The 10,842-nt window shown below is 39.9% G+C and overlaps 1 protein-coding gene across 1 annotated transcript in view; it reads right to left on the bottom strand.

Annotated features, from left to right (window-relative positions):
• Nucleotides 1-458: 458 nt before the first annotated feature.
• Nucleotides 459-10,842, bottom strand: part of SH3PXD2B (SH3 and PX domains 2B) — a 125,764-nt gene continuing 115,380 nt past the window's right edge. Inside the window, exon 13 of the mRNA XM_074212409.1 lies at nt 459-9,783. Within this exon, the coding sequence (XP_074068510.1) occupies nt 8,236-9,783 (1,548 nt within the window). The 3' untranslated portion in view covers nt 459-8,235. The remainder of the gene's footprint in view (nt 9,784-10,842) is intronic.

The following is a 10,842-nucleotide window of genomic DNA, read 5'->3' as shown; positions in this document are numbered from 1 at the left end:
CATTTGCCTTGCAAAAACTCAAAAAATAAAAAAGAAATGATGACCTCAATGATTTTTTAGAAAAACATGGAAAGACTTGCATGAAATGATAAAGAGCAAAATGAGCAGAATCAAGAAAAAATTGTAGAGTGACAGCACTATTGTTTTAAGAGTAATTTTGAGTCAGTTTTTTGACTATTATAAATATCCAAATTAAATTATAAAGGACATATGAAGATGCTACCTGCATTTGGAGAAGGAATTAATAAATGGAAGTATGTATAGAATAATTTAACACATATATACCTATTTGTGTCTAATAATAGCCATTTTTAGGGTAGTGCAGGGGAGGGAAGGAAAAATAGACATTTACTTGTTAATTAATTTGTATATTTGAAAGGAAGAGCAAGTTATGCATCATAGATTTATAGTTGCATATGCTTATTTTATTTCATAAATTTAAAAAATTTAAAAAGTTATTTAGTAGTATACATGCAATTCACCCACCTGTTTTAGTATTATGGTTACATAAGATTATAATATGGTTAAAATTTGGTTTGGTGTCAGGTCAATGTTTATAGAATTTTAGGGTTTTGGGTTGAACAGTGCCTGAGCAGAAAGGGAGCTAAAACTGGATTCCTGCTCCTTCTTTTCCATCTTTAATTCATTTCCCCTATTCCTGAACTGAGGCAAACTAGCTTCAGGATGCTCTTGGCTCTCCCTCCTTTCTTTTATAAGACACTTGCCATTCCCTCTTTTTATTTTCTTTAAGTAGGACCACTGGGTTAGTAGATGAGGAATGGGGGTATAAACCTAATAGGATATTACTTTGTTTTAGGAATGTACAATTCAGCACTTTATAGTCATGATCTTGATATTATCCACCCTTCATCATGCAGTTGGAGGATGCTTGTCTATTAATGTGGATCAACTTATATGGAGATAGCCATGTTCTTAACTCATTTCTTTTGTGACCTAGGACACATGTGATGAAAAAGCAGGCCTGGATCAGGTCTGTAATCTGAGGCTTTTTTCTCCAGACCACAAAGGAGTTGAACCTAAGATTTTAGTCTTAGAGATGTGCTTTATTTAGCCAGTTCAATGGAATTTAAGTTCATTGGAAACAGAGGCAGTTTTATTTTTGCTTCTGTATCTCCAGGATTGTATCCAGAATAGAGCAGATGCTTAATGTTTGTTGATTTGCATTCAATTAATTGTGTGGATTTTATCTTCCAAAGGGGCCCATGGAATAATTACAATAGGGCAGCAGCAATCTTTTTACAGCTCATCTCTGACTTTTCTACTTTGATGACTTGGCTATCATGAAAGACGTAAGAATTCCTTTTCTCCCTCACACATAAATCCTACTTAAAATTGCTTATTTAGGTAGAGCTAGCAGCACCTAGTCTGTAATTAGGAGGATCTGGGTTCAAATGTGGTTCAGACGTTTACAAGCCATGTGGTATTAAATTTAATCTGTCTTAATTTTCTCATCTGTAAAGTGAGCACCTATTACCTAGGGTTATAAGGATCAATTAAGATATTTGTAAAGCTCTTAAGCATAATTCCTGAGGTGTTAATATATTAACATAGTAGATTAAAATATTAAAAATAAAATTAAATAAACATAAAGTTAAAAACAAATGTTAGCTATTATTATTTAGTTCATTCCCCTCATTTTTAAAGATGGGAATTAAGTGACTTGTCAAGTAATATAGGTTTTAAGCAGCAGGAGTGGTTTTTAAATTCTAGAGCTTGTATGCTCTCTATATGTCCCTGCTCCATTTTTACAGATGAGAAAATAGACACTTAGAAAGTTATAACATGCTCACACAAACAACATTAAAAATGGGATTTGTATCCAGGTTCTGACCTCATAACCAGTACTCTCTCCATTTTATCATGTTAATTCCCACCTCCCCCCTCTGATTTTCCTTCATTATAAACGTCACTGGTATGAATTTCTTTTCTTCACTGCAATGATCAGGGAAGTTTCAGGAAAAAAGACAAAAGAGAACTGGGAAATGTGTTTTCTTGCCACAAGATCTAATCATGTACCTTGTGAATGTGCCAGTGACAATCCTATGTAGATTTCTGGGAATCCCAGAAAAGCATTCATGTGGGGGAGTATGTATAATTCACCAGATTGACCATCTTTTTCCAGTTATCTATGGCAACAAAACTACCTCTGTGTGTGCTTTCTTTCCTAGCCTTTATGCCTTTTTTGCATTTGGCCAAATAAAATACACAGACTCTGCATTCACAATGAAGCTTGAAACCAGTCAAGCATTTTGTTTTATTTAAAAAAAAGAAAAAAAGTCTAACAGTGAAGTATACAGCCTACACATGCTACAGTTAATGTTCTGATCCCCTTCCCCCTCACATATATACTTATATAAGTTTATGTGTTATAAGGAAACAAACAAAAAGAACCATCAGAGAATTTGTTTGTCGAGTAAGAGAAATACTGAAATAGTCAAAAATCTTCAGCTTTATTCTGTGAAACACACAAAGTGTTTGGATACAGTCCATGCAGGACTCATTCCCTAAAGGTTAAGAGAAATGAGATTGGATATACCAATGTTCCTGGTCTAGGTTTTTAGGAGGGGGGCTCTTCTTATTGCTGGTAACTAACATAATAAATTGTGTTCCCCCTTTTTCCTCCAAGAAAGGAACAACCATTGCTCTTTTATGTCACTAAAGAAAGGTCTTTGAAAAACCTTCCTTGGGATAAGAAATTCTAGCCTCTTATCCCCCTGTTTGGAGTTCAGGAAGCTTGATTAAGAATTGAGGGGTCGGGGCAGCTAGGTGGCATAGTGGATAAAGCACCAGCCCTGCAGTCAGGAGTACCTGGGTTCAAATCCAGTCTCAGACACTTAATAATGACCTAGCTGTGTGGCCTTGGGCAAGCCACTTAACCCGGTTTGCCTTGCAAAAACCTAAAAGCAAAACAAAACAAAGAATTGAGGGGTCAGAAACAAGGAAGTCAGCAGAGAACTACTTAAAATAATCTTTCTCACTGAAAAAGTGAAATCCTATGTAGCTAGCTAGATGTGAAAAATATTGATGGCACAAATTAGCAGTTGATGGCTCCTGGTTTAGGTATAGATCATGGATCCACTTAGTCTGGACCATAGATTCAAGAGGACTGTCTTAGCCTAGCAGGTTTTGCTGGGGTATGTCCCCAGACACCAGAACTTAGACACTGGTTGCCAAAGGTGGAGGATTGGGGGTGGTGAGAGGAGGAAGATCTAAGACAGCTCTACAAAGTCAAAGGATAGAGTAGCTCTCATAGCACCAACTCTGTATCAATGACACCAATGTGGTCTTCATAATTTCTATAACTCATCCTTTTCCTACCAAATCAGACTTCAGGTTATGGTAACAGGCAATCTTTGGTCTCTGTTATTATTGACTGGTCACAGCATATATAAATTGAGAGGAAGTGGGTCTGGGAAACTAGATCTAAGGAATCTAGGGGAAAGGCTGCTGGTTAAAAGTCTTGTTTGGTACCCAACTTAACAGTCAAAAGAACAAAGAAAGATCCTACTGTAATTCAGTGGGGCTCAATATCAATTAATCACAGCAGCAGTATTAAGGAAAGAAAAACAAAGTAAAATTAGACTGAGGGAAGAGCAGCCATGACATGAATTGCATATTTTCCATGTGGTCCTGACCACATCTTAATGTAAGCTTCTGGAAGGCAGGATCTGTGCCTTTTACTTTTGTGGTAAATATGAGGAACAAAATCCTCACTGACTACCATGCAGTGGCAGATGGACTAAGAACAGTGACTGTCACCATCACACCTATGTGATTTGGGGCATGACCTTTTTAAAACTTTATGGCAATAGGTCTTCCATATTTCACTGGTTTTCTAGTAGAGTTTGCTCTTGAGTTTCACTGGGTAAGAGAACCATAAGTTTCTGTCCAATATGCTCAGGAATATCTTAAATCTAAGAGCTCCACTTTAAGAATTACATGAAGCAAATGGGCACAGGCTCTACTGGGGAAGATCCAATTTAACATTTCTTACAGATCTGCCTAACTTGGAGCCTAATAGACTTCTGATATTCTGCAGGTGCTATAACACTTGAAATAGCTTATGCAAGGGTAGAAGTTCAATTTTCTTTCATCAGGAGGTACAGGATCATAGAATTGTAGATTTGGAGCTAGAAGGAACCTTGGGGATCATCTATTCCTCTTTTTTGCAGAAGAGGAAACTGAGGTTAAGAAGTCAAGTAAACCATTCAAGGTCACATAGGTTGTTATTTGAATTCAATATTGGATTCCCAGTCCAGTGCTCTTTTCACTATACAATATTGCTTGGGAATACAACTAAATGCATGAAATATTCTCATCAAAGAGGTATTAGGATTGAGGCTAAAGAGAAACTGGCACCCCAAGCAGTTTTAGTATGGCAGATTTGAGATTATTTGACATAGTGTGATAAAAAGGAATACAGAAATTCAATCACATTTTTTGTACCTCTTGGGTTGGCATTTATCTTGGAATTTTGGTCCAGAGCAGGATATCAGGTAATGAAAGAAGCTAACCAGTCTTTGTCCTGTTTGGTGGTGGTATGGGAACATATAGTCTCTATGGTAAGATGAAAGTTCATTTGCTTAAAAGATTTCATAAACACATTGCTAATAGCCCTTCAGAATCTACATTCACAACAGACTGAAGACTTTTTTTGAGTGAATTTCTGACCATCTTCTGCAGTTTCAGTCACAAAGAGATTTGCCATAAGAATGGATGTCTTTGATCCACAGACTGGCTTTGTTATGTTACCCCAGAGAATACAGCATGGTGGATTTTTCAACTATGGTAACTCATGAAGAACATCTTCCAAGTAAGAGGTGTCACAATCAGAGTAAGGGGAGGAGTACCCATGCCATCCTAATCATAGATCCTTGAAATTATTGCAATAATCCCAGGGGATTATGTAAACAAATCACCAAGTAAGAATGGAAAAGACCTCAGACATAGCATCAGATCACATTGAACAACTCCTTCTCCACTTGGTTGGGGAAGTATCTATTAGTGAAACGAAGGAGAAAAGAGAAATGAGGACATGAGTATGGATTCAAACTGAAATGTGGCTTCTGATGTAGTTGACACCAGGGAGAGGTACAAACAATGCAACCACTTCAATTTGCAATAAAATTCCTACAAGATGAAGGAGGTCCAATTGTCCTTGGATGGACACCAGCTACAGAATGACAGTAAGAGGAAGTCAAACCACTTTTAAGTTGGTAGCAACCTCAATGATCCTTAAGGCCATATTGACATATGAATATGCCACAGTGCTTAGCATGGTGCCTTGCCTATAATAAGCACTTGGTAAATATTAGGTAAATGGATGAATGAAACTAGGAAGCAAGACTATAACAAAATATGTGATTTTCCTTTCCAAAATGAAAGCAAATTCAGGAAAGCTAGCAAAAGGAACATTTTTATCAAAAACTAGCACATGACTGATCAAACTTAAAGTAACTCCTTTCTTTGATAACCAGGGCTCTAGGAATGATAGAAGAGACCTCAGACTTGCAAAGGTTACTCTCAGAGTTTCGAGGATTCTTTATCTTTATTTTTCTTTATCTCCCTTAGTTGCTTATCTTTTTTCAAGTGGCTTCTGAGCACACTGCTAGAGGGGGCCAGTCAGGAAATAGGCGAAACACTCAAGTTTATTAGTCCTAGGGCCCCAGGCAAAGTTCCCCAGGACTACCTATCCTCGGAGGAAGGGATGAATAATGAACACATGGTTAACATGTACCTTGGAATCCAGGGAAAATGTGGATTAGTCTTTTTCCTTCTCCAAGGACCTTTAGTTACCACTTTTTTAATTAAGCAACACAACCAGAAGTATTAAGTATGAGAGAATGGACTTTTGTACCTACAGCCTACTAGTCTAGAATATGTATGAGAGGATACATATTCCCAAGAAAATGAACATTAATACAATGAAAGGGATAGTCTAGTGCTGGCTTGTTCCCAGAAACAAGTCATAGGAAGGAAAGTACATTCCTGCTTCCAACTGTATCATCTGTCACCTGAAGCTCTTGCTCCTTTTGATCTTTGCACAGGAGATCATGGAATCACAAATTTAAAGTTGGAACCTTAAAGATCATCTAGTATAACCCCGTCATTTTTATAGTGGAGAAACTGAGGTTCAGAGGTTAAATGACTTGTCCAAGGTCACTCAGGTATTAACTAGTTGAGTAGAGTTCAAACCCAGGTTGCCTGATTCCAAACCTAACATTTCTCATGAAAGCATGCTGTCCAGTCTTGGGTTTCTTTTAATCTGAATCAGTCTAATCTTGGGACTACCAATTAGGATGACTGTGTTCTCATCTTGGATATTTCATAAATTGGCTGGGTGACATTAACAAAATGTGACTCTGTGATTCATCTGTCAAGTGGGGTAAATAAGTGTTGCCCAACTTAACTCACAAGGTTGTGAGGGCCAAGTGAAATTACAGATTCAAAAACACTTTGGAAAACTCAAATGCTTTACAGATGTGCGATATTAAGAGCGGCAGAGCATTCTGGAATCAGTCTAACTGGTGTTTAGCTCTTGCCACCAGTCAATGGACTGAATAAATGGCAACTTTCATCCACCTCTACCTTTTAGTATCCCTTCACCTTTCCTTTAAAGTTCAGCTCAGTGTTATCTTTTAAAGGAAATCCTTCCTAATAGCCCCAGCTACTAGCACCACTGCCATACTTCTCCAATTACATTTAATATATACTTTTCCTTGTACATGATGACTTCCCAAAAGAATGTAAGAGCCTTGATGGTAGGGACTATTTCATTTTGCCCTTTCTTTCCAGTCCCTATCATAATTCATGGCACAAAGTAGGCACTTAATGAGAATTTATTGATTGATGTTCATGGGGCTAGTCATTCAGGATTTTCTTTATCTCTTCGACCTTCACTCTCCACTATCTTCTGTAGTAGTTTCTGAATTCTTGTTTCATGTTTCCAATGTCATGGGATTCTAGCAACTACATTTAAGTTACAATTCAGCCTCCATCCAAAAAATGAATTGCTGTGGACTTAACTATTCCTGGAATTCTGAGGAACAATCAGGATGAGAAACTGAAAAAAAAATTCAGGAAAAAAAAGGAGTGGTAGGTAGAGAAAGTGATGGAGTATAGGAAGAAGAGAGCTATGAAGTCAATGAAGAAGCAGGAACATTTAAAATCCATTTCTTATAACTTTTGGGAGGCAAATGACCCCACTGCCCTAGCTTGCATCAATTAGCTGTCAATTCCTGTTCTGGTCCTTCTTTCCTCTAATCCCTAATGAGAGTTGGGTTGCCCATGAAGGACAGGAACCATATCTGAAGAGCACCATACTAAAAGAGAAAGGTGACCGACATCAGCTCTAGGTAAGCCTGGGATGAAGGGATGTCTAAAGTAGGAAAGAATGCTGCAGCTTTAGGCAGCAGCCTTAGGGTAGGAATCACCCTTCTAGGACATAGAACTTTCTCCAGAGTGCATAAAAAGGCAAGTTTAGCAGACTTCTGTCCTTGTCCTCTTCTACTTCCATGGCATGTGAGTAAAGATTGTTTCTCACCAAGTCAAAAATGAACATACTCTTAATGAAGGGAAGACGTATTTAGATTAGAACCACACAGGTCCTTTTTGGCAGCAGGTATTTCTGCATAAAACAAAAAAAGAATGAGTGGTTTTCAGGAAAGGCTAAATGGAGGTGAACTTGAGTCATGCAAAAGGAGAATCCTAACAAGGCCTAACCTGGGACACATGATCTGGATTCATATCTAATCAAGATTGATTAAACTTTTAGACTCTTAGAGAAGATTCTAGGTCTGTTGAAGGATCTGGTAGCTCCTGGTTCTTGGACGCTATATGACAGCTACTGTATGAATAGCTGTTCATGGTCCAACAGGAACCCATTTCCCCCACTTAAAGCAATAATTTCTATGGGTAATTGAAAACATTTGAAAAAGACCTTGGTCTCATCCAAACCCCTCAAATTACAGGTGAAGAATAGGATCAGAATTGGCCATTTGGCCTGGAGACTACCACTGAAGGATGACTGCCAAGGAACTGGATGGAACTACACTGAGGCATGATCCCTCTTAGGAATCAAGAGAAAGTTCAATGCACTCTGGAATCTTTTCCTTTTAAATCCTTGTAGAAAATGTTAAGTTAAGAAGCTAATTAAATACTCAGGTGAAACCAATGGAGATCTTGAAGGGATGGATCCTACAAGGTCAGTGGGAACTATGGCTTCTTTCTTAGATAGTTGGAAGGAATCCAGCCTTCCCAAGAAGGCGCTCCACTTAGGACCTGACAGAACCACCAGCCACTGCTATTTTTTTCACGTACTTCAAACACAGTCCCCTCCTGGAAACCACTGGTCTCTTCATCCCCTTCAAAGTTGGCCATAGCCACATATAATGTATCTTTGGAGACTTCTCCAATAGGGAAAGGTACAGCAGCTGGCTTCTCCCTCACTTCTCCTAGTTTGGTCGTTGCTTTTGATCCAAGCCCACTTTTTGCTTTGATCTCTTCTTGGCCTCCTGGACCAGATAGGAAAGGTTTGGCCTTTGGAGGGACAAGCATGGGTCGGCCAAGTGCTGGAGCAGCCTTGATTTCATTCACCTCTCGATGTGGCACTTTGGTCTCAGGAAGGGGCCTGGAAGAGGAAGAGGTTTTCTTGGGAGGTGGTGGCCTCCTAGGAGGTACTACTGGTCTCTGCTGTGGTGACTCTTTGGAAGGGGTAGGGCTACTCTTAGGCATAGGATCAGTCGTTTTTGCTGGCCTTGGAGGGACTTTGGAGGAAATGTCCTTTGCCGTAAGACTGTCCTGTTTAGGTGTGAGCTTGGTGTCTACCATGGTTCGCTCCATAGATCTGTTGGAAGTCTCCCCTGAAAGCAAATTGTTGCTGAAGGAGACATCATGAATTCCACTTGGGTGGTGATTCTCCTCTTCTGATGACTTCTCCTGAGACTTAGCAGGTCGAAGCTTGCTCCTGAGGTTGCAGATGTCTAATCTGTCCTCAGCCTGAGGTGGTTCTGTCCTGTGGGAAGAAGCTGGTTTTGGTCTCACCTGAGGTTTAGACTTCAAGAAGGGGTTCTGGGTAAAAGATTCAGGTTTATCTTCGGGTTGTTCAGCTTTGGGTTTAATGATGGGACGGAGGTTTGGCTTCTTTACTTCTTTGGCCAGCACTTTGTGCCCACACTCTAGCCCCATCTCATTTTTCTGCTGGAACAATTTGCCCTTGTCTGATTTCAGCTCTGCTTTCTTGCTGTCTCTTGGTGGGGGCATATGTTTTGGTGGAATCATGGGCAAAATCATTCCAGGAGGCTTGGGGGACCCTCTGAGCTGCTCCATCCTTTGCCGCTCCCTCTCTTGCAGTTCCCCTTCTGATTTGATGATGGACTCCTTCCGTGGTGGGAGGCTGGGTTTCTCCTCCAAGTCTGGGTCAGAAATTTCCTCATACCCGGCTGCTGCAGCCATATCTAAAGAGATATTCCGATGGCCCTCCTTACCCTTCCATTCTTTGGACCAAGGTACGACACAGTCCATGCCATTGTGTGGAGCTTCTGGCAAAGGCCGAGAGGGGCCAGTTGCTTCATGGCCAGTGTGGTTCTCCACCATGGACTCCCCCAGGCGGAGCTGTGTCATTTCATTTGGCAGTGGAGCTAAGAAGTTGGGTCTGGAGGCATTGCTTGTTTTCTTGTACTTGTCAATGAATGTTGCTGGGGCCCACCCTTCCTTATCCTCAATTTGTATGTACCACCAGCCACTTAGGTTCTTCTCAATCACCTGAAATGTATAAAAGAACAGAACAACTTGGTAACAATGGCTTTACAACCATTTGACTTAAGGGGGATTCTAATAGGATCAAACTATTGGGAATTGTGTATTTGAAATTAGGGCATGTGCAGGCATGAGGAAATTCTTTGAGTTCAGGATTCTGTGAACACATATATATGGGCATGCATTTTGTGCAAATGTGTGTGTGTGTGTGTGTGTGTGTGTGTGTGTGTGTGTGTGTGTGAAAAAGAGAGTGTTAATACTTAACTCGAGAGGGGAGAGGCTCAAATTTTTAAAAATGCTCTAAAGAAATAGAGAACTGTTGGCTCCCAGGCAACATAGAACTGTAGGTGTACAATGATACTAATTTACCATAGAACTGTTCTTGTTACTTCAATCCTTCCCTATATTTTCAATTCGGTTTAAAAGGAGCTTCTTTTTTTCCCCCTTTTTTTAGATTTTTTTTTTTTTGCAAGGCAATGGGGTTAAGTGGCTTGCCCAAGGCCACACAACTAGGTAATTATTAAGTGTCTGAGGCTGGATTTGAACTCAGGTACTCCTGACCAGGGCAAGTGCTCTATCCACTGTGCCACCTAGCCGCCCATAAAAGGAGCTTCTTTTGCTACCCCCAATTCCTGAACCCACTTCAGATCTTGTCAATGATACCAGTGAAGCAATAGGATTTACTTTACATAAATTAATTGATGTTAGTGTAATATCTTTACCAAAAAAGAGCCCTCTGTTGTTTATTGTTGCTGATGTTATTTGTGCTTCATTCTAGAAGACCATGACATAGAGAGGTGATGCCATGACATGTATATGAATTGGGTTTGAGTGAGGGGGTGCTGTGCAAAGTCACCAACTTCACTTTCTCCTCTGGAGCCATCTGGGTCCAGTGGCCAGATATGGATTAGGATGACTGGAGATGGTGCTGGATGGGAGGTAATCAGGGTTGAATAACTTGCCCAAGGTTACACAGCTAGTAAGTATCAAGTGCCTGAGGCTGAATTTGAACTCAAGGTCCTCCTGTCTCCCAGGTTAGTGCTGTATCCACTGTACCACTTAGTT

This window comes from Macrotis lagotis, chromosome 1 (genome assembly GCF_037893015.1).
Source record: "Macrotis lagotis isolate mMagLag1 chromosome 1, bilby.v1.9.chrom.fasta, whole genome shotgun sequence".
NCBI lineage: Eukaryota > Metazoa > Chordata > Mammalia > Peramelemorphia > Peramelidae > Macrotis > Macrotis lagotis.
Note: the sequence above shows the minus strand (reverse complement) of the source record. Positions and strands in the feature narration are given on the sequence as shown.